The sequence below is a fragment of the Kogia breviceps genome, chromosome 6 (genome assembly GCF_026419965.1).
Source record: "Kogia breviceps isolate mKogBre1 chromosome 6, mKogBre1 haplotype 1, whole genome shotgun sequence".
Taxonomy (NCBI): domain Eukaryota; kingdom Metazoa; phylum Chordata; class Mammalia; order Artiodactyla; family Physeteridae; genus Kogia; species Kogia breviceps.
In genome coordinates, this window is record NC_081315.1 from 1,715,380 (window position 1) to 1,740,273 (window position 24,894).

Here is a 24,894-nt window from a genome sequence, read left to right on the forward strand (position 1 = left end):
ATTTCTCTTTTTGATTTTTCATCGTTGGTGTATAGGAATGCCAGAGATTTCTGTGCATTGTTTGTATCCTGTACCTTACCAAATTCATTGATTAGCTCTAGTAGTTTTCTGGTGGCATCTTTAGGATTTTCTATGTATAGTATCATGTCATCTGCAAACAGTGACAGTTATACTTTTTCTTTTCCAATTTGTATTATTTTATTTCATTTTCTTCTCTGATTGCTGTGGCTAGGACTTCCAAAACTATGTTGAATAAGAGTGGTGAGAGTGGACATCCTTGTTTTGTTCCTAATCTTAGTGGAAATGCTTTCAGTTTTTCACCATTGAGTATGATGCTTGCTGTGGGTTTGTCATATACAGCCTTTATTATGTTGAGGTAGGTTCCCTCTATGCCCACTTTCTGAAGAGTTTTTATCATAAATGGGTGTTGAATTTTGTGAAAAGCTTTATCTACATCTATTGAGGTGATCATATGGTTTTTATGCTTCAATTTGTTAATATGGTGTATCACATTGATTGATTTGTGTATATTGAAGAATACTTGCATTCCTGGGATAAATCCCACTTGATCATGGTGTATGTTCCTTTTAATGTGCTGTTGGATTCTGGTTGCTAGGATTTTGTTCAGGATTTTTGCATCTATATTCATCAATGATATTGGTTTATAATTTTCGTTTTCTGTGATATCTTTTTATGGTTTTGGTGTCAGGGTAACGGTGGCTTCATTGAATGAATTTAGGATTGTTTCTCCCTCTGCAATTTTTTGGTAGAGTTTGAGAAGGATCGGTGTTAACTCTTCTGTAAATGTTCGATAGAATTTGCCTGTGAAGCCTTCTGGTCCTAGACTTTTGTTTGTTGGAAGATTTTAAATTATGGTTTCAATTCTATTACTTGTGACAGGTCTGTGTATATTTTCTAATTCTTCCTGGCTCAGTCTTGGAAAATTGTACCTTTTGAAGAATTTGTCCATTTCTTCGTGGTTGTCTATTTTATTGGCATATGGTTGTTTGTAGTAGTCTCTTATAATCCTTTGTATTTCTGCAGTGTCAGTTGTGATTTCTCCTTTTTCATTTCTAATTCTGTTGATTTGAGTCTTATCCCTTTTTTTCTTGATGAGTCTGGCTAAGGGTTTATCCATTTTGTTTATCTTCTCAGAGAACCAGCTTTTATCTTTATTATTTCTTTCCTTCTACTGACTTTGGGTTTTCTTTGTTCTTCTTTCTCTTGTTGTTTTAAATGTAGGTTTAGATTGTTTATTTGAGATTTTTCTTGTTTCTTGAGGTGAGATTGTATTGCTATAAACTTCCCTCTTAGAACTGCTTTTTCTGCATCCCATAAGTTTTGGTTCATCATGTTTTCATTGTCACTTGTTTCTATGTATTTTTTTATTTCTTCAGTGATCTCTTGGTTATTTAGTAGTGCACTGTTTAGCCTCCATGTATTTGTGTTTCTTACAGTTTTTTTTCCTGTAGTTGATTTCCAATCTCATAGCGTTGTGGTCAGAAAAGATGCTTGATACGATTTCAGTTTTCTTAAATTTTCTGAGGCTTGATTTGTGACCCAAGATGTGATCTGTCCTTGAGAATGTACCATGTGAACTTGAGGTAAAAGTGTATTCTGCCACTTTTGAGTGGAATGTTCTATAAATATCAATTAGATCTATCTGGTCTATTGTGTCATTTAAAGCTTGTGTTTCCTTACTTATTTTCTGTTTGGATGGTCTGTCCATTGGTGAAAGTGGGGTGTTAAAGTCCCCTACTATTATTGTGTTACTGTCAGTTTCTCCCTTCATGGTTGTTAGCATCTACCTTATGCATTGAGGTGCTCCTATGTTGAATGCATAAACATTTATAATTGTTATATCTTCTTCTTGGCTTGAACCTTTGATCGTTATGTAGTGTCCCTCCTTATCTCTTGTAACAGTCTTTATTTAAAGTCTATTTTATCTGATAGGAGTATTGCTACTCCAGCTTTCTTTTGATTTAGATTTGCATGAAATATCTTTTTCCATCCTTTCACTTTCAGTCTGTATGTGTCCTTAGGTCTGAAGTGGGTCTCTTGTAAACAGCACATATATGGGTCTTGTTTTTGTATCCATTCAGCCAGTTTGTGTCTTTTGGTTGGAGCATTTAATCCGTTTACATTCAAGGTTATTATCGGTCTGTACATTCCTATTACCATTTTCTTAATTGTTTTGGGTTTGTTTTTTGGGGTCTTCTTCTTCTCTTGTGTTTCCTGCTTAGAGAAGTTTCTGTAGCATTTGTTGTAAAGCTGGTTTGGTGGTGCTGAATTCTCTTTGCTTTTGCTTGTCTCGAAAGCTTTTGACTTCTCCATTGTATCTGAATGAGATCCTTCATGGGTAGAGTAACCTTGGTTTTAGGTTTTCCTCTTTTGTCACTTTATATCCTGCCACCCCCTTCTGGCCTGCAGAGTTTCCACTGAAAAATCAGCTGATAACCTTATGGGGATTCCTTTGTATGTTATTTTTGTTTTTCCCTTGCTGCTTTTTATATTATTACGTTGAATTTAATTTTTGATAGTTTGATTAATGTGTCTTGGTGTGTTTTTCCTAGGTTTTATCCTGTATGGGACTCTGTGCTTCCTGGACTTGGGTGACTATTTCCTTAACCATGTGAGGGAAGTTTTCAAGTATAATCTCTTCAAATATTTTCTCAGACCATTTCTTTTTCTCTTCTTCTTCTGGTACCCCTATAATTTGAATGTTGGTGCATTTAATGTTGTCCCAGAGGTCTGTGAGATTGTCTTCAATTCTTTTCATTCTTTTTTCTATATTCTTCTTGTCGGTTATTTCCACCATTTTGTCTTCCAGCTCACTTATTCATTCTTCTGCCTCAGTTATTCTGTTATTGATTCCTTCTAGTGTATTCTTCAGTTATTGCATTCTTCTTCTCTGTTTGTTTGTTTTATAACAATGTGTACATATCAATCCCAATCTCCCTAACTATCCCTTCCCCCATGGTAACCATAAATTTGTTCTCTAAGTCTTTGAGTCTGTTTCTGTTTTGGAAGTTCATTTGTATCATTTCTGTTTAGATTCCACTTATAAGGGATATCATACCATATTTCTGTTTCTCTATCTGACTTACTTCACTCGGTATGACAATCTCTAGGCCTGTCCATGTTGCTACAAGTGGCATTATTTCATTCTTTTCTAATGGCTGAGTAATATTCCATTGTATATATGTTCCACATCTTCTTTACCCATTCCTCTAGTCAATGGACATTTATGTTGTTTCCATGTCTTGGCTATTGTAAACAGTGCTGCAATGAACATTGGGGTGCATGTATCCTTTTGGACCATGATTTTCTCCTGATATATAACCAGGAGTGGGATTGCAGGATCATATGGCAGCTCTATTTTTAGTTTTTTAAGGAACCTCCCTACTGTTCTCCATAGTGGCCACACCAATTTATATTCCCACCAACAGTGTAGGAAGGTTCCCTTTTCTCCACACCCTCTCCAGCATTTATTGTTTGTGGATTTGTTGATGATGGCCATTCTGATCGGTGTGAAGAGATATCTCATTGTAGTTTTGATTTGCATTTCTCTGATAATTAGCAATGGTGAACATCTTTTCATGTGCCTCATGGCCATCTGTATGTCTTCTTTGGAGAAATGTCTATTTAGGTCTTCTGCCCATTTTTTGATTGGGTTGTTTGTGTTGATGATATTAAGCTGCATGAGTGGAATGGAATTTTTTAAAAATTTATTTTATTGAAGCATAATTGATTTACAATGCGTTAATTTCTACTGTACTGCAAAGTGACTCAGATATATATATATGTATATATATATATATACACACACACATATATACATTCCTTTTCATATTCTTTTCCATTATGGTTTATCACAGGATATTGAATATAATTCCCTATGATATACAGTGGGACCTTGTATCCATTCTTTATATAATAGTTTGCATCTGCTAATCCCAAACCCCCAATCCTTCCCTCCCCTACTCCTTCTCCCCCTTGGTAACCACAAGTTTGTTTTCTATGTCTGTGAGTCTGTTTCTGTTTCATAGATACGTTCATTTGTGTCATATTTTAGATTCCACATATAAGTGATATTATACGATATTTGTCTTTCTCTGTCTGACTTGCTTCACTTTGTATGAAAATCTCTAGGTCCATCCATGTTGCTGCAAATGGCATTATTTCATGGAGTGACATTTTTTGTAGCAAATATATGATCGTGATTAAATAAATGTCCATATGGACATCCATTCAAAATGTACACAGTATTTTGCACATATATTTTATTTGAATGTATTATGTGAGTGTGTGAATTTATTGAGGACATTGTATGTGTCTGGAATGAGGGATGCAAAGAAAGGTAAGGGTCTTGATTTTACCTTCTGAATTCATTGTTTAAAGGGGAAAGAAAATATACACACATAATAAACACTGCAGTATTACAAGTTGTAATGCAATGTGGTCTAAGAGCATGCAGGAGGAAGTACCTGTCTTAACAGGGGTGGGAAGATGTATGAGTGGGTCACACATGGGTACCACTTGGCTGGCTGGCTTGGATTCCTCCAGTTGTTTGTTCAGTGAATTTCCCTGAGTGTCTAATGTTTACCAGACAGGCACTGCAGGAGATCCAAGACGTAGTGTTAAACAGACCAGGCATGCCCATCAAGGTGAATAGCCATGATGTTTCATAGTTACATTAATATGCAGTTATCGTAATGGTACCTACTATGAATGAACAGAACAGGATGTTATGAGAAAAAAATAATTTCGATTGGGAGATCATGGGAGCCCTTCAAGGAATAGAGTTTACCAGACAGAAAGTGGGGTTGAGGTATATTTCAAGAAAAGGAAACACTATTGACTTACTCACTCTGTCAAGAGAACAGAGATGAGATGAAGCTTTATATTCATAATTGCTTAAAGTTATAAATATAATTAAATGCTGTTAGTCTATGAGTATTTTATCATTCAATAAAACTTTAGAGACACTTATTTCTAGCTGTGATTATGTGGGGAAAGGACTCAAACATCAAAAACATTTAGAAATTAACATAAATTTACTACTGTTAATGCAATACTAATGGCTCCATAAAGCAAAGATATGATGGTATGGCTGATACTAATTCTTAGAGAGAAGTAAGGCTAGACCATTTTTCATATTTCTTCTTTTTCTCAATGAACACTAAACTCAACTACTTCTACTTCTGGTAGCACCATTAATACTATGTTTTTTCTTAATTCCCAGAAGGAAAACATGCACGATTATGAAAGTAGAATGACCAATAAGCACAATCAACAGATGCCAGTAGGAAATATGAGGGGCATGACCGTCTCAGTTCAGCTGATGCTAATTAATATAGTTTTCATTCAGGAGGACGTCTTTTCTTCAAAATTCTCCCTTCAACACAGAGTATTCATTTTCTTGGAAAAGACAATTTAGTTGTGTTACAAAAAAAAAGTTAAAAAATAAGATAAGCCTAACTCCCTTCCAAATTTGTGACCATGTACTATCAAAGTAACATGTGGTGGAATCCTTCTAGGATCTGGCCCTCCCCTTGCTCTTTGACTAAGTGTGTTGCTTTGGAGCATCTGACTTTGCCTGGGATGAAGGAGGGAAGTCTTCTAGGAGGTAACACTGGGCTGAGATTCACTGTGCCTTAAGAGACAAAGGGTATGGTGTGGAGGGAACTTTCCAAGCAGAGGAAACAGGATCTATGAAAGCCCTGAGGTGATGGAAAGACGCTCTTTTTGCACAAAGAAACAAAAAGAAGGCCATGTGGCTCTAGTATAGAGAGTGAGAAGGTGGGCCTGAACTTCACAGTATGTGAAGGATTTCGTACATTATGCTAATAAAAGCAATGGGAAGCCACCAAAACAGTTCAGTAAGGGAGGGGATCTAATCTTTTCAATTTTTAATAACATTTAATGCTTTCCATTAGTGTGACTATTTTCTTAAAAATAGAAATTACATTTGAGTATCTCAGTACCAGGACTACAGCGTGGCCATTTTACCTACTTCTCTTTGTAAGTGATATAGATCAGTGAAGAGTCCAGTTGATGCAATAATGTCCAGAACTGTTGTGAGCATTACCAAATGACTACTTGTTCCATGATTTTTGACTTAGATTTGTGGAGAAAAATTAGCTTCTCTGATATTTTGCTGCCTTAAACCAGAAATAACAATGTTCATTTGAACTAGACTATAAGTTTTTCAAGATTCTTAAGATTGGAATTTTATTTTATAGATCTAAATAGCAATTCTGTTATATGCTTATTAATATTCTTTTAAAACCCATGTACTGCTATAAACTGTGTTTATCTTTGAATGTAGATTGTGAATATAAAATCTCAGATGTTTGGTTCAGCTGTCTATGTTTCACTGAAAAGAAAAAAAATAGCTCTTGTAGGAATAAAATTATGACTTATTATGGATTCAACACGTTTTCGGTTTCACATTTCTTAAAATATTGAAACCTTATTTTCACTGTTAACGAAACCAAGGTAATCACTTTTGTTTAGTTTTTGACTTCTTGAAAGATAATATTTATAAAGCACTAAAATGTATGGTTACTTTTTTTCTGAGAGAAATATTATCTGAATTTCATAATTATATTTTATCAAATATGACTTATTGTGGACTATCAAGAAAGACAGTAGATAAAATTTATTTTCTGAATTAGGTCATAACATAAGTAATGTTACATTTACATTACTTACATTTGTTTCTTTATCTTTGTTAGGTTATTACCATTGGAAAACATGTTAAAGGGTACCATTACATCATTGCAAATCTGGTAGGTGAATTAATGACATTTATTATTTTAATAGAGATGCCTGTTAATTAAAAAATAATTTATGGCCAGCATTTATCAGTGGTATTTTTAAAAACATATTTTGATTATATCGATCAATTAGAAGTGAAGATATTTTTCTGAATTTGTTACGTTTTAGACTTACTTTCCATTTCATATTTTCTAACCAATTTCCTATTGTTATAAATGATGTGAGAAATTATAGAACAATATTTGACAAGCTTATACTTTGTGTTAGAGGTGTATTTTAACTAAGGGAAAATTTTCAAAAAGATATAAAATTTAAGTGTCCAAATTTCCCCTTGTTTCTCATTGTCACTGTAATTTATAAACTTTACCCTTTGCCCATTTCTTTAAAGTTCTTAGTATCTATAATATTTGAAATGCACATTTGTGAGAATATGTCTTGGTGCAAAAGAAAGCCTGGAAATACCCAGAATATTTATATACTGTGTATTATTTATGTCTGATATCCTACCTACTATATAAGCAGCACAATGAAAATTGAATAACTGTAGCTGATCACTTTTTCATTGAGATTCCCCTCAAATTAAGATTATACTGAAACCTTCCCGTGATTAATAGTATCTCCCTTCTTAAGTTGATCAAAGTCAATTTAGAACTACCACTAGAAATTTCTTTTTTCAAAATAGTTTTTAGATCGGCATTAACATGAGCTTGAGGCTCCCCTGCTGCAAAGGTTTACGTTCTTTAAACAAGTATAATTCTGTGCAATTGAGGGCTCCGTTACTCGCCAGCCTCAGAAAAAAAGGTGATTAAAAGAGCGACAAAAACAGAGAATGAGAGTGTCTTCTCAGTAGCATTATAGGACTGTGAAAAATTTCCTATGTATACAGATGAAGATTTATGATGTTGCTTCTGGAATATTAGATTGTTATATCACAAGACATTATTTCCAGTAGTCATGGAGAGATTTAAAACCCCCACAACCTTACAAGTGATAAATATTGTTTTCACTAGAAAGTGGCACCCGTGATAAAGCATATTCAGTCTCAAACCTACATGATATTGGGAGAAGTTGGTTGTTCAAGATAAAATTTCTTTTTGGCAATGAAATGGCTCATCACTGTAATAATTTTTTAGAACTTACCCTTATAACATGGCTTATAGATCCTAAATGAGTCCCGACCAGAGAAGCAAGAGTTAAAATAAGTGAAGCTCTGTAAAGAGGCTTTCCAGAACCACATTCTGTGCAGGGAGCAGCCTGGACAGTCAGTCCCTGTGTGAACTGTGCCACTGATGAACAGCACAGGGCCACACCGAAAGCTGTGATCGTAAAAAATGTCCAGATGGAGAAGATTATATTGGGACATTGAAAAATAATGGCAGAAGGAGATTCATCAATTTGAGAGTTGATATTAGATGCTGTGAAAAAGGAAACATGTGTTTGATTGACCAATGTAAAAAGGTTCAAACATAAAAGCAAGTTCTTGCTGCTGTCATGCTGCTATAGGGAGAAATCTGCCTAACATTTTATCTGAATTCAAGTTGTGTTTTTCCTTCTCTGAATACTTGGTATCCTCACCATATGGAATTTCTAGTGAATCAGTAAATTCAAAGAATCTGTAGAGTGCTGCAGTTTCTGAGAATCTCTAGGGCACTTGAAAATTTCAGTGACATTTAAAATTGAAGAATGCCATCCAAAGTTGAAGGGCTTTCATCTTCCAAAGTCTTGATTGGGAATGTCCCTTTTTCCATGTCCAGTGGCTAATGGGTGTTAAAGGAAGTGGTTGTAAAAGATAGAAAAATCCTCAGATATTGTGAGTGACTTATTTCTTCAGAAATTGCTGAATGCTTGATTAGCCTCCCCAAACACAGGCTATAGTTCAGTTCCTGATACGTCATTAAAGGGGATAAAGGATGAGGAAGCGGTCATAAGGGATCCAATTCTCATTTCTTCAGCCCTTCAGAATCAGACAAAAAGCCCTGCAATCCGCCCACCTGACTCTGCCTTACTGTGAGGCTCGCTCATCAACAAGCCCTGCCCGTGCACATAGAAATTCCAAGAAATGTTTTAGCGTCTTCCTCCTAGACAGCCAAGCATTACCAGACATTTGAGAAAATAGTCTTTCCCATGAGGGATGCAATACAAATAAACAAGTACACAGAAACAAGGCAGGCAGGAATCAAACTGTAAGAATATCTTCAGAGAAATAAGATAAAGTATGTTATCCATAAAGAGGAGAAAATGCTGCTATAAAAAAAAAATCAAGGAACAAGAAAGAGCTCCGGGAAGTTAACTTATTTTTCCTAGAATAACTAGTAAAGTTACATGAGTTTGAAGGTAAAGTTGAGAAAATCTTCCAGATTATGTGGCAAAATGACCATACAATAAAAAACAGTGTATGTGGAGAAAACTGAGGGACTCAGACGTTTAATCTAGGGGTTGCGATGTCTTATTAATAAACCTTCTAAACAGACATAGTGAAAACAGGGGAAGGAAATTATCAGAGAAACATTCAGAAAAATTTCCGGTACTAAATGACATAAATCTGCCTGTTGAGTACACACAATCATGAAAGACAAAAGACAAAAGTATTTTCTTTCGTAAAATATCACTATGAACTTTCAGAGATAAATAGAAGATCTTAAAGGTTATGACAGGTGGGAAGCCGGAAGGAATATGAAGCAGGTCACAGACGAAAAATAATTAGAAATAATGCTGTTGTATTTTTCAGTAGAAACAGCAAGTCAGTAGAACAATGCCTTCAGATTATCAGAGTTTCAACTTAAAATGCTATACCCAGCCAAAATACCAGTCAAGTGTCAGAGAAAACAAAGGTATTTACAGACATTCAGTGTCTCAAAAAAGGTACCTCCACGTGTCTCAGGAGACTCCTGAGGACTCTAGCTGAAGAAGGGAGTAAAACAGGAGAGAAAAGTGATGGAGGAAACAGAGAAGCTACTCAGAAAAGAAGGGAAGGGGCATTTCAGGTGAACAATTGCAGAGCCGATGAAAGAGGAACCATCCGGACTGCAGCGTTAAGGTGGAAGGCTCCAGGATGCAGGGGAGAAGATACATGACTTGATATGTTCAATATTTTATTTGAAAAAAGCTTCACCCATATAAACATGCAAAGTTTTACATGGAGCAACTGGAAAAACAATAAGAATAGGTATGGAGAAAGCTCTCGTAGTGGAAACAATGAAGCACTCATTAACATTAGAATAAAATACTATTCAAGAAGGAAAATGCCATCCAAGCACGCTATTTGGCTTTGCTCTGAAAAACAGAATTCTGTGAAAACAGTGAACATTAAAATGGCCGAGGAGATAGAAGGTTTGCTTATGAGACTTACATCCTCATCTGGCACAAGTATAAACTGAAGAAGAAAATCTAACATGTAAGTTAGTAAAGAAGAGCAAAAATGTGTCATGCAGAATTACAGAGGTAAATACACGAAAAACAAAACTTACTGAAATTGATTGTTTTGAAGCAGCTGAACTGAGGCATGCGTGGGTCAGAAGAGAAAATCTATGATTTTTGTTAATGTCTAAGTATCTGGTGGTGCTTTGTTGTAGATACAGTAAATAAAACCCAGTCCTTATCCTTGGAAGATTTCTCAATTATGTAAGTATGACCAATAAACAATCATTGATTAAGGACTCACTATGACCAGGATGAGGCTATAGGTGCTGGGGAAAACTATTGGCTGTTAAAATCTATGCAACGTTTACTATAGGCTTTTTATCTCCCTCGTGAGTTGTTTGAAATTTGTAAAACCACCATGTATAGAGCTATCTGTCTAACGTTAAGTTCTATTTGGTTCTTAATAGAAAGCATGACATAAATATGTTCTCTGTCCAGGGATTTACCGATGGAGATCTATTAAAAATTCAGTTTGGAGGTGCAAACGTCTCTGGATTTCAGATAGTGGACTACGATGACTCCATGGTATCTAAGTTTATAGAAAGATGGTCAACCCTGGAAGAAAAAGAATACCCTGGAGCACACACGTCCACAATTAAGGTACATAGGATCTACTTCTACCGCCATCACCGTGTCTATCCCCGCCTCCACCTCCACCTCCATCTCCTCCTCTCCTCCCTTCCCCCTCCACCCTCATCTGTGTCTCTAACTGCTGGTGAGTGGCCTGTTCTCTGGGACGCCTTAGGAAGAAGGTAAAAGCCTCAACTTGTTTTCGTAATTATCAAAATAAATATAATGATTTATGTAATCAAAGAACCTTTGAATGCTAAATGTCATGCGCTGCTCTGTAGTAAGCGCTACCCAGACTCACCTTCTATTCTCTGCGGGTCTGGACACCTTGAGGTCTTCACTGGTTTATTCAGTGTACTTTATTGTGTATATACATACATGCATATATTTACGTCCAAATATGACATATTTCTGCTGTTGATAGGAAGGGGTTTCTTTTTCTTCTGTTCCTCACCTGATGGAGAGCAGAGATAAGAGTAAAACCTGAGGGAGGAAGAGGAGTGAGTGAGATGAGATCACGTTCACTTTTTGAGACTAGGTTCATGAAAAATAAAAGCTGCAGAGTATTTTCAAATGTACAGTGATCTGTTTATCTGTGTTATCTGCGTATTATACTGCAGGTTGTGCAAGAACCAGTCAGGGTCAGTGTCACTTCAGTTGCTCTCATAGTTACGTTCATACATCCTGGAGAAGTTTCGTTGATGTTGCTGTTTTCTGCACAAATTGAAAAAACAGATTATGTTTGGCTTTAAATTTGCTTCTGGCTGTGAGACTGGTGCTAGATAAGAATTAGAAACTTTAGAGTTTTCTACTTTGGGGTGTGTAAATGGATCCTATTAATTCAATGTCAAGTTTAGGAGAGCATCCCATAGGATGTTAAGGCGTAGCCCAGAGCTAATTTTTTCTCTAAAGTAGGTGACTTCTTGTTCGGTGACCTTGACTGAGCTTCAGCTCGTCTGCATTGATAAAGGGCTTGAGGGCGTGTGGGCGTGTGCCACCGTTTAACAGGGCTGCTTAGAAGGGAGGGGGCCCCCTTCAGTGTCGTCTCCGCCTGTGTTCAGCAGGGGTCTGCCTGAGGAGCACATCCCCTGGGACCGCAGGCTTCCCTGCGTGCACGTGTGGTGCCAGTTAAGTCCTCTGACGGCGCGAGCATGTGGCACTCACCCCAGAAGGGCTCGTGTTCCTATGAACACTGCTGGTCATCTGCTGCTGTGGCTGTGAGGAGGACGCGGGCAAAAGGAGGTGATTTTTTTTCTCATGGAAGTCATATCAGTATTAAAGTTCACGTGCTATGCCTCAAAGCGCACGCGGATTTAGGGGATAAGATAGCTTTGGCAACGCATTCTGCTAACATTTTTGCTAAGACCTAGCACCAGAGTTTGCTCTGTTGGTGACCTTTCTTTGCTCCCTTCTGGCTGTAACATCTCCCTCCAGAGCGGCTCCCTTTTGGTTTCTTCTGACAAGTTTCAGAAAGATCGTGGTGGCCCTTCCTTGTGGGGCGCCCCAAAGAGCGTAGGCTTAACAGTTTAAAAACACAGCCTCTCTAGTAGGTCTGTGTCTTTATTCCCGTCTTGCCCCTGGGTTCTTCAGAACTTTTTTTTTTTTTTTTTAATTCCATGTATGTGTGTTAGCACATGGTATGCTGCATAGCACAGGGAGACCAGCTCGGTGCCCTGTGACCACCTAGAGGGGTGGGATAGGGAGGGTGGGAGGGAGACGCAAGAGGGAGGGGATATGGGGATATATGTATACCTATAGCTGATTCGCTTTGTTACACAGCAGAAACTGACACACCGTTGTAAAGCGATTATCCTCCAATAAAGGTGTTAAAACAAAACACAGCCTCTTCCGTGTGCTGTGTATCCCTTGAGGTAGTATAAGGACCCTGCCCCAAGGCTACACTGTTGTTTCTTGACTGTTCCTCCCTTGTCTCTGCATCCCCTCCCTTCCCTGATTAGCAGCTGTTTGAACCTGCCGGTTGGAGCTCAGGGAAGGTCCTGGAGGCCAGATTAAAGGAATGCAGGTCCTGCACACACCCTGGTCCTTATCAGGGAGCGAGCCTGCTGTGCCCCCCTTCGCCTGGCAAAGCAGTAAAGCTGTTCTTTTCTGCTTCACGCTCCACTCCCCCCAAAGTAGGCTCTCAGTCACTTTTTGACCCTCGGCCCCCAAATTGAACAACATTTACAAAGACTTAGCACAGCTTTGGAAGCAGAGGTGCCAATAGGAGATATATCTTATATGGTCTTTGAAGCTTGATTAAAAAGTCCTGAAAATCCGTGTGGAGGATGTGCGTTTGGGTGGGAGCTCATCCTAACACGGAGGCTTATTGCTCACGTACTAGACAGCCGGGAACTCAATATATTTTTAAAAAACGACTCTTGCCGTTGATAATCCGAAGTCTTATGGAGGATACAAACATGCCAGTAAGCAAATATAATAGAGAGTGATACATGTAAACCTGTGGCAGCTCCTACACCTGATTAGGAGAGTACCGTAGGAAGGCTTTGCAGAGGTAGGACGCCTGAGCAGGGCTTTGCCTGAGGTTAAGCAAGAGGAAAAGTGTGGGAGGGTGCTTGGCAAAGAGGCTCAAAGCCATGCAACGGCATAACGGGTCCAGGGAAATCGGGAGGAGTGAGTTGTCAACAGGTGTAAAGAGTAATTCCAAGACGGGACTTTCATGATTGTTTCTCTCATGATTGTTTCACTGGCAGAAGAAAGGAAGAAAACCTAGATAGGGAACGATATACCATTTCCTAATACAAACAAGCATATATCATCTGTCCAAGCGAAAATATCTCAAATGCGGTTATCTCTCTTTACATTGTCTTTTGGGTCACTGACTGTATCAGGTATGTTGCTAGAAAATTTAAATCGTAAACTTATGCTATAGGCATGAAAGGCTGTAAAAATATAATGCATTACATCAAATCCTCTCCATGGTTAGGCATTGGAAATTATATAATTTATATCAAGTTGTGGGACTGTTAAATTAATAATTATTTAAAACTTCCAGTCTTCCTTGAAAGTTAATGCACCTTCCGCAGCTTCCTAATTAAAATCAATCTTATTCAATAAATACAAGTAAAACCTTATGTGTTTCAATATGTATTTTAATAACCACCGAATATAAATTGCAAATGTTAAATTTCTTCATTCTTATATCCTGTACCAAAAATAGCTCTAGAGATTTAAAATCTGACTCTCCTTCACTAATGTGCTAGTTTGGGGCAGTATTCACTTATTCATTCATCAATTCATTATACATTTTACTGAGTTTTTACTCTGCAAGCGGTCGCTGTTCTAGGTGTCAGAGAAATGACAAAGTTCCAATCTTCAAGGGGTTGATCATCTTCAGGCTAGAAACCAGCGATCACCTTGTGTTAACTTTGGTGGACGTTGTCTTACGGACGCGTTAATATCAACGCATTCCACCTCTGCTTCTTCTTCTTCATCCCCTGAAAATCTGTTCCTACAACAACCCTTCCCTCTCAGTGGACGGCAGCTCCATCTGTTCAGCTGTCCTTTCAGCCAAGGACTCGCAAGTGTCCCCGAGCCCTCTCTTTCCCGGTGGTCCACATCCAGTTTGTCAGGAAACACTTCGCCTCTTCTGCATCCACCCTTAATCCAGCCCCCGTGGCCCTGCTGCCGGGTTACTGCAATGATCTCCTAGACGGGGTTCCCTGCCTCCTTACTGACCCCTCTCTCTCCCTTGCTTGTGGTCCTTTTAAAATGTAAATTGCATTATGTCCCTGCTGCGCTCCGGCCCCCCAGCCCCGTGGCCACCCGTACACCACAGCAGTGCAAGGCAGACTCACCCCGCTGGCCACGGAGCCCTGCCTGCTCTGCCTTTTCCTCTCTCGGGCTCTCCCCTCACTCCCTCTGTTCAGCTACGGTGGCCTTTCTGCCAGCTCTTTCTTTTTTAAAAAATTTTTATTGAACCATAGCTGATGTACAGTGTTGTGTTAGTGTCAGGTGCACAGCAACGTGACTCCGTTTTAGAGATACATAGACCCACTGTTTTTTAGGTTCTTTCCCATATAGGTCATTACAGAGCATTGAGTAGAGGTCCCTGTGCTCTACAGCAGGTTCTTACTAGTGATCTATTTTGTATATAGTAGTGTGTATATATCAATCCCAATCTCCCAGTTTATCCCCCCTGTCACTGCCTGGTAACCATAAGTTTGTTTTCTACATCTGTGAATATATTTCTGTTTTATAAATAAGTTCATTTGTACCCTTTTTATAGATTCCACATATAGGTGATATGAAACGGTATTTGTCTTTCTCTGTCTGACTTACTTCACTTAGTATGATCATCTCTGGGTCCATCCATGCTGCTGCAAATGGCATGATTTCATTCTTTTTCATGGCCGAGTAATATTCCGTTGTATATATGCACCACATCTTCTTTATCCAGTCCTCTGTCGATGGGCACTTAGGTGGTTTCCATGTCTTCGCTGTTGTAAATAGAGCTGCTATAGACATTGGGGTGCACGTATCATTCTGCCGTTTTTTAAGCACAGGAGACACGTTCCCACTTCAGGGCCTTTGCACTGGCTCTGTCCTCTTCTGGACTCCTCTGCCCTTAGCATCTGCAAGGCTAAGCCTCCTGCCCTCTGTAGCTCTTGGTTCAGGTTCCATCTCCCTAATGACCCCAGAAGCAGGTTCTCTATTTAAACTTGCAATGTCCCACCCATTAGGGTGTGTTCCATCCCCGTTCCCTGCTCCACCTTTTTCATATCTTTCCCTTTCATAGCTCCTAGTGTACTGTGTTTATAATGAATTTATCCATTACCTTGTTCATTGTCTCCTCCATCTTGAACGTAAGTGACATGGGGGCAGGGATTTTATGTGGGTGTTTGTTTGTTCACTGATTTTGTTTGCTCCCAGGCTCCTAGAATAAGGCCTGGCACAGAGCAGCTATTTAGTAAAGGCTTTCTGAATGAACAGATAGAGGAAAGCAAAAGTTCTGTGGTAACACCCTTAAGAGGCTCTGAACCCCAGTTCTAGACGTAAGAAAAGGCTTCCTTCTTTGAGGAAATCATATGGAATTTAAAACCTGAAGGAGATGTAGGTATTAGGAGAAAGAAGAGACAATAACTTCCCATAGAGAAAATGAGAAATTAAAGTCTGGTGTGCCAGGAAAATATAAATATTTCTGTAAAGCTGGAGGCTGAACAGAGGTGTTTGGGGGGAATTCTGAGAAATAATCCTTATAAATATGCAGGCTCCAGATCTTGAGTGCTTTGCTGACCTACTAAGAAACGTTTAATCTCATTCTGAGAGCAGCAGGGGCCCATAGAGGAGAGCCAGCGCCACGGTTTTGGAACAGGAAGATTACGGGCTGCCCTGGCGACGAGAGAACTTGGTGGCAGGAGAGCTTTTAGGGCGGTGCAGGAACAATGCGGAGACAGCGGCTGTCAGTTGTCTGGATGGTGGCTGTGCTCTGAGGGGGGGAGAAATAATAATCACAAAACTCACAACCGTGCATTTATAGTGCATTAATAGAAATTCAGCTCAGAGGGATTTGTGCGTGGAAAACAAGACTCAGAAAGGCAGTCTCCTTCCTTCTTTCTTCCTTCCTTGTCTTCTCGGTCCCTCGTCTCACGCCAGGATTTGCACAGAAGGCACAGAACAGAGATTTGCCGAAATGAAGAGGAATAAAGTGAAAACTAGGGCAACACTTTGAAAATATCGTCACAGAGAAGGAAGAAAATAAGTAGTTATCCTTGCTATAGGATGGGGTTTAACTTCCTGCCCTTAGCATCTGTTGTGTTCTTTTACTCAGCCGTGGCAGAAAAGTCGTGTTATTTTACCGGATGAAATAGAAAATTCTGTAATAATCAGACCTGAACCATCGCGGCGCCGGGGTTTAAATGGAACAAGTAAAGGGAGCATTTTACCTTCCTCAAAAAGATGTTGACAAAGAGGCAGATGATAGAGATGATTTGCCAGTATCTGCAAACTAATTTACACACATTTCTATTTTGAGATGGATTTTCAGGGTTTACGGGGTCTGAACAACCTGCAAGATGTAACCATCCATTCCACCTTGTCAAGTGGACAGTTTGAACCTGGTTTGACTTGTGTCTGCCGGGCCTGCCAGTGTCAAGGAATTCAACCCTAATACAGGACTGACATTGTGTGTCACTTAAATAATGGCTTTCCTGCAAGAATCCCGTTTTACTCAGGAAAAGACTTAAAGCAGCAATTCGAACTTTCTGCGTTGCTATCCTCAGAGACTTTATTAGACCTGTCTGGAAATAGCATCGTCTTTTAGAGTCCGGTAATCAGTGCTGTGCATTAAATAGTGCCCTGGTGGCTTCATCGAATTAACTCTGCTTCTCGAATGTCTTAACTGACCGAACCCACAGCTGGTACACTGTAGTTCCCTACAACGAACAGTAAAGTATTTTGACACGCAACAGAAAAGAGGCTTGACGAGTTTAGTCCGTTATGTTTTGTGGTTTGAAAAGTGTGTTCATGACGGAAATAAACCCATAAGTTGAAAATTTGATATTGATAACATTACATATTTCATAAAAATGACTTGAAAAATAATTTATTAGGCTATTGCAATACATCTTACACCATGAAAAATAAAAATACATTACCACTGCTTGCATTATAATGCAGGATATCTGGGTTCATCTCAGGTCCACATTTTTTTGTCTGCAAAGGGAATAAACGTCCACGATCTCTGAGATTTCTCCCAAATCTCTAATACCGTGATCGTGTGACGTGCAAATGTAAGCATGAAAAGCATATGCTAACATTTCTAATTTTTGCCAAATTTATAACCCTCAAGAGGTTCCTCTGTGTCTTAAAGATTGTAGTGACTTTCAGCAGGTCACCTCTGCTGAAGTCAAATCTTAAATTACCCTGGAAAATATTGGGTTTGTTGTTCATAGACTACAAAAACTGAGGAACTTTCACCTGTTAGAAGGTGCCTAAGAAGTGGGGAGCATCAGGGGGGAGGAACTTATGCAACGAACAAAGTAAAATATCTGCCTCTAAGAAAAGCCTTTCCCTACCGACGGGTGGATCAAAACCAGACACTGTGTTGATTCGAGTATCTTTTTTCCGTCTTGATGAATCTGATTCGTTTTAGCTGAAAATTTGGATCCCTAAGTGAATCTAGAGTTTCCGAATGTAAAAGTCTTGGTCCTTAAGCAAGATTTCCAGTCAGGGTCAATAGCCAATCTGGCTAATTTAGGCAAAGATATGTTGTTTTTAATATGTTCTTTTTACGTTCAAGAGTCTTTCTCCCCAGTGTATGAAACATTATTTTTATGATTCATAGAGAATGATAAAAAAGGATGCTAATGGTGGATTCCTGCCAGTGGAGCTGTCTTTTCCCCCTTGGAAAAGCTTGTGTGCTTACTGAAGATGTTGAGTTTTTATTAGCTTTCTAATTATGACTTCATTTTTGTAGAGCAGGTTTAGGTTCACAGCAAAACTGGGCAGAAGGTACAGACATTTCCCGTATATCCTCTTCTCCTACACTTGCACAGCCTCCTCCAATATCACCTCCACGCACAGAGAGATACATGCGTTAGAATTGATGAGCCTTCATCGGCACGTCGTAATTGCCCAAGGTCTACAGTTTAATTACTGTTCACTCCTGTTGTTGTATGTTCTACGGGTTTGAACACATGGACAGTAACATGCTTTCGTTATTATAGTTGCAGACAGAGCATCTCCACTGCTCTAAAGGTGGCACCACTTATGGGTCCTTCCCTCCCCCCAGGCCCTGGCAACCACTGTCTCCGTAGTTTTTACTGTCTCCGTAGTTTTGCATTTTCCAGAAGGTCATATCGCTGGAATCAGATAGTCTGTAGCCTTTTCCGATGGGCTTCTTTCACTTAGTCATATGCATTTAAAGTCCCTCCTCGTCTTTGCGTAGCTTGGAGCTTGCTCCTTTGTAGTGTTGATCGTATTCCATTGTCTGCATGTACCCCCAATTATTTAGCCACTCATTTATTGAAGAATATCTTGGTTGCTTCCAAGTTTTGGCAGTTGCGGACGAAGCTGCTGTGAACACCCGTGTGGCGGTTTTTGAGTGGACGTTTGCTTTCAGCTCCTTTGGGTAAACACCAAGGAGTGTGATTGCTGACGATATGGTAAGAGTCTGTTTAGTTTTGTAGGAAACAACCCGTCTCCCAAAGTAGCCGTAGACCATTTTGTGTTTCCACCGACCATGAGTGAGAGTCCCTGCTGCTCCAGTGCTGTTTAGTCTTACTGAAGATTTTGCAGTTTTCTGCAGTGAAGCTACAAAGGTCACACGTTCAAAAGGCTTAGAGGAAATGAACGATGACCTTATCACAGACAGGTCTTTTCCAGAGGTTAGACTTCAGTTGAATTTGAAATGAAGAGAAGTGAATAATTTTAGGTTTATAATGTATTTCATAATAATGTTTTTCTTTTCTATGGCTTTAGTTGATTCTAGGCCATTGCCAAGAAGTTTAAAAAAAAAAGACTTTCTAAAATTTTCTTATAAGCTTAGTTATTTTTTCTAGAGCCCATCATTTTTGACTATGTTGATAACTTCGTAATGGAGCAACTGAGAATTTTATATTATGTAAGATTCTCTAGGGAGATATCATTCTGTTGATAATAATTTTGACTACATAATTGATGCTATTTGTAAAATTGATCAGTCTATAAAACTTACAGCCCAAAGCATGTTACACAAATGCTATTTTTATGGAAAGTAATTGATGCTAAGGAAACTTTTTAAATGGTAATTAGTTTGGGCCGCGCTGACCAAACAAAGTTAAAGCGGCATCGTTACTGCAGTATTGCCTTTAATATGCCAACCTGAGAACCATCTTCTGAACCGATGGGATCTGCGACTCTTGGAGATCAGGATGGCAGTTTTCAAAACGTTGTAAAAACAGGCTAGTTTTGAACAAGTTAGCTCGTAATAAAAGGAAAAAGAAGGCAAACATGCTGGTTAATAACTTGCGTTTTTAGCAGATTTTTCAACTCACCTGGCTTCTCCTTTCCTGTAACTTTATTCATTTGATGTGCAATTTGCCAAATAAGGGGACCAACAGCTCCAGTGTGCCTGGGACTCCAGACTTTCGGAGCCAAAACTGCGACAGGCCCAGGCGACCCAGGACGGTCCGTCACCCACATGACTTCAAATTCCTCCACCTTTGTCACATATTTTTGTGACCCTGAGAAAAATATAACTTGTAACCGGCAATCTGCACCCATAAAATTGGAATAAAAATATTTGTTGCATAGAGGTTTTTGTTTCTTTCCTTTTTTTTTTTTTTTTAAAGGACTTACTTACTAGGAAACTGTCCAGCTCAGGTTTGGCTCGTAGAGAACTAGGTCAACACGAATCCTTCCTTTTCTCCCTCACCTTCCTTTCCAGCACTACTATGACGTAGAGCAGACATCGTTCAACTTCTTTTATTGATAAGGAACTTTGGACACTGATGCTTAAGTTAACTTGCTCAAGGCAACAGAGCTGTAAATGGTAAAATCAGAAGGTGCTGTATTCCATGCTTTCTAAACTATACTCAGTTCAATTTCAAGTGTCAACGAATATTTGGAAAGTAGCCATTCGTAGGAAATTTTGTACCACTTTCATAATGCTGAAGCCTAGTACTTCCTTTTTGAATGGTCTTTTTTTTTTTCTATCTTCACACCGTGCAGGTAACATATGTTTTGGAATAGGTGCTATCATTATGAAGATGCATAAAATTTTATATTATAGCCTATTTATCCTCTTTGAATAGTCATTAAATTTGAAATGTATATGGAACTCCTTTTCATCTCCTCTTTTTTTTTTTGGCTGTAAGACTACCCTTTCAGGTGTCAGTGATTATAGCAATGCGTTATTGAATAATATCTGATGACTATTGGGCATAACAAACATGTTTAAAATGCATATTTTATGTTATTTTTGAATAAAATGCATATTTTATTTTATTTTTGAAAAATAAGTCTCAATAAAGATACATTTGAAATGGAATAAAAAGCACATTTGGAAAATGGACCATAAAAACATTTTCCCAGATTTCTTCTTCAAGTGTGGATAGGAGTGATTGTGATATAGCATCACAGAATATAATGGTCCCCACGGAGATATAAATTTCCAACTCAGCTGAGGGATTTCACAGAACATAAACATCAGGGCAGAGATGATGCGTTTGTTTTCAAAGGAGATCTTACATCGCCATCACGTTCCCTTCAAATGAATTTACATCTCGTTTAGTGAATGGTAGAATAAAACTGAAATATTTAACTGTCCAATCGGAAACGTGATATATTTGTTGAGAAAAATAAATGAGCCACATATGCAGAACATAAACAAGAAGGAGGTACGGATACAGAAGCTGTTGATTTTCTCTCAGCCCCGAATTGTGTCTATGATTGTGACTTTTAATTTACAGTGATACTGGGCTTGAGACTTGATTAGATTTGAACCTTTGAAAAAGGTTGGAAGGATTTTTCTTCTTAGCGAGCTCATGCCCTGAGTCATAATGATAACACACTGCGTGGACTTAAATACTTTTAGTTCATTCAGCCTCATCTTATTGTTTAATGTAGTTCACCAACATTTATAGACCTCTGAAACATTTAGCAGATGGCTTTATAGATTTCTCATAGTAATGTGACCAGGGTAACTGAAGGAAGAGTCTGCCTTTTAACTATGATCATTACTCTCAAATACAAACTGCAGTACAGGTTTCTGTTTCTGATTCAGTGACCTAAACTCCATCATAAGAATTAAATTAGCAGTGGATGGATTGCTGTATAAGAAAACAAACTAATTGTTTTTTTTTTTTCCTCTAGGAGAATAGAGGCATATAAATGAGGCAGGAAAAAGCTGATGTGATAGCTCTATTTCTCCAAGAAGTCTTTTCCTAAGTAGATATGACTTAAAACAATGCTTTTGATATAATACAGTTTTTTTAACAAGGTACATGGTTATTGTAGAATACTTGGGAAAGAAATATCATGTATGTTTCCTCCCTGTTATTCTAATCATTTTGTTTATTTTTCTTTCCTTTTTTTGTTGAAGGGATATAACCATTGTTTAGTACTCTCACTTTTTGTTGAAAAAACTTTAGCTGTAATACTGTTTTTCACTTATTTTATAACTGACATTATTTGTATTGTTACAGATTGTTATTAGTAGAACTTTTTAATGGCTACATAATACTCCCACAAGGCAGACAGCATAGTATATTTTTTTTAAGCATTTTTTTTTGATGTGGACCATTTTTAAAGTCTTTACTGAATTTGTTACAATATCTCTTTTGTTTAATGGTTTGGTTTTTTGGCTGCAAATCGTGTGGGATATTAGCTCCTCGACCAGGGATTGAACCCACACCCCCTGCACTGGAAGGAGAAGTCTTAACCACTGGACTGCCAGGGAAGTCCCAGAAAGCATGGTTTTTTAAGCATTCCTTTACTCTCGGAAATCTAGGTTCCTTCTAACTTTTGCATATTACAAATGATACTGAAATGAATATCTTGTGTGAAAATTCTCTGCATTTGAGAATATTTTCTTAGGATAAGTTCCCAGTCATTGAAAATTATATTTTCAATCCAAGAATATAAGTTACCTAAATGGATATGTAACTGTATATTTTGCTAATATCTTGCATGTACAGTTTGAAGGAAGAGGTTGCAGATTTTGGAAAAAATAGTGATGGGTTTTATTTAGATCCATCTAGTAGAGGTATTTCCAGGAAACTTAACTGCAGCCATCCAGGAGATAAACTAGATTTGTCAAGAAGGACTCACAAATAGGCCTGCAGTGACATTGCTTAGGAAAATTTAGCAGTAAATGTGAATATCTTATCACAGTTAACAGCATCAAGCACAGTTCTGCAGGCTCAAAATCATTTTCTTTTTCTTCTTTCTTCTTACCAAATTTCCCATCAAATTTGATTCATTCATGGGATAAAATGAAACTGATTCAACTAAACTATTTCATGCAAAGACTAAGTGATAACTTCACATTACCATTTTTAGCATTAAAACCTCAGAACAATTTCTGGATGTGAGGAGAGGATAATTCATACCACATAAATTACTTTCTCATTTGCTTTATTGTACCATCTCTCATATTAAAAATAACACAGGCATCTATCCACCATTGGACCGATTTATAACACTCTAATGATATATTGCAATTATCTGTTTATGTATCTTTTCACTGAACTGCGAGGCAATGTGGGTCCCATAAAGATAGAATCAGTATCAAGATCTCTGGCCTTCCTTCCTTCCCCCCTTCCTTCCTTCCTTCCTTCCTTCCTTCCTTCCTTCCTTCCTTCCTTCCTTCCTTCCTTCCTTCCTTCCTTCCTTCCTTCCTCTTTTGTTCCTTCCTCTTAATTCTCTTCAGTGCGCCCAACTGTGCCCTGGGCTCTGAGAACTCAGTGGTGACATAAGTTTTCTGCTTCCCTAGAGTAACTGTTCTAGCGGGGAGGAGAGATGCAGTAGATGGAAAATGCATGAAGAAGATACTCGGATACCGGTGGAGACTATGAAGGGAATAAATAAGGTCCCATGAAGGAGAGTGACTGGGTGGGCTGGGAAGGAAGGACACTGCTGAGGAAGTCATGTCTGAGTGCATGGATGCAGTTGAAAGCCATGGACTGAATGAGATCACTTAGAGCGAGCAAGGAGGGTGATGGGAAATGGAAAATTTCGAAAATCTGTCTTAACAAATGTTCTTGTGAAGGAAACAGAAAAAGATGGTGGAAATTGGACCTAAAAAGCAGTCATTATATCTATCGATATCTATCTATCGAATCTGTCTATTGTCTATCTATCATCATCATCCACTTGTCTATCAAATCTACCGACTACCTATTGTTTTCTTCTTTTACTTGTGGTAGGAGATACTGGAGCAGTAGAATTGCTAATAGAGATGATCCAATAGAGAAAAAAAGGCTGATGCGGGATATTGAGAGTGTAAGTGCAGAAAAAGTGTCCTCGGAAACGTGAGGGGCAGGGGCGGTGAGAGGCCGGAGTGGCTGTCCTCAAGAAGGGGAGTGGCCACCTCGAGCGATGCCAGCTCAGGAGGGAGACGGAGGGAAGGTGGAGCTTGGTAGTTTTCGGTGGAAAGGTCAGCCGGTTCTTTCTGTTGGCTTCTATTTTCTTGGCGACCGGGAAGGCAGGGGAGTCAGCAGGAGAGAAAGAGAAGTGTATAGAGAAGATAAAAAGAAGGTATAGAATAGTCACTTTTGAGAGTGGAAGAACCAGGTTCCTGAAGAAAGAGGAGGATTATCTGGAAATGTTGAGGTCCTGTTTTGGATTTGTGGTGAAAAATTTTAGAGTGTCACAGCATCGGTATGATATGGCATTTCCCCCCCAGCTTCACTGTACTTTTGTTACCTAAAGACTGAAAAATACTGAATAACAGAAATTTCCTCAGCAGTAATTAAAGCTTTTATGTTACAATGTGATTTATCATTATTGACAGCAGCATCAAACGTAGGTAAATGGCAGTATATACACATGCCATAATAATACTTATCCAGCCCCTGACCGTGCTTAGTACACATGTATTGATAGTAGTTTTTTTCTGCTTGGCCCCAGGCTCCTAAAATAATCCTGCTGCCCCACTGGGATCTGAACACCATAAGCTTGTAACCAGCATTATCATAGATTATTGAAGCCTGTGGGGACCTAGAAATCATGGAGTTTGTTTGTTCTTCTAATTGAGTATCATAATCACCTAGGAGAGTTTAAAAACAAACACTCAAAAGATCTCTGCAGATCTATATGAGCATCACTAGGGTGGAATTAGAGATTAAGGATCCCCAAAATGATCAGTCTTCTTTCCATATTGCCAGGTGAATCTCTCATTAGACAGTGGAGAAATATTGATTTGTTAATTTCATAATTTCCCGTATCACCAGGTCAGGCCATAAAGTGATGCTCTAATGAGAAACTAGTTAGAAAAACAAAAACAAAAGTGAAAACATCAACACAATTATTATGAAAAGTCTCATCTGAAATAGATGAGATGTTGATATAATTGAAAATGTTTACAATCAAAGGGACAGTCCATAGTTCCAATATTCCATACTACTCCTCTTACATTCTTAGGTTTCTAGAGATAGAAATTGTGCCTAAATTCTTGGACCC

At 38.5% G+C, this 24,894-nt stretch overlaps 1 protein-coding gene across 4 annotated transcripts in view; it reads left to right on the top strand.

Annotated features, from left to right (window-relative positions):
- GRIA2 (glutamate ionotropic receptor AMPA type subunit 2) overlaps window positions 1–24,894 on the top strand; it is a 164,934-nt gene that overhangs the window by 96,838 nt on the left and 43,202 nt on the right. For all 4 annotated transcript variants that reach the window (XM_067035427.1, XM_067035429.1, XM_067035430.1 and 1 more), the window contains exons 5-6: window positions 6,741–6,794; window positions 10,642–10,803. In XM_067035427.1, coding sequence (XP_066891528.1) covers window positions 6,741–6,794; window positions 10,642–10,803 — 216 coding nt within the window. The remainder of the gene's footprint in view (window positions 1–6,740; window positions 6,795–10,641; window positions 10,804–24,894) is intronic.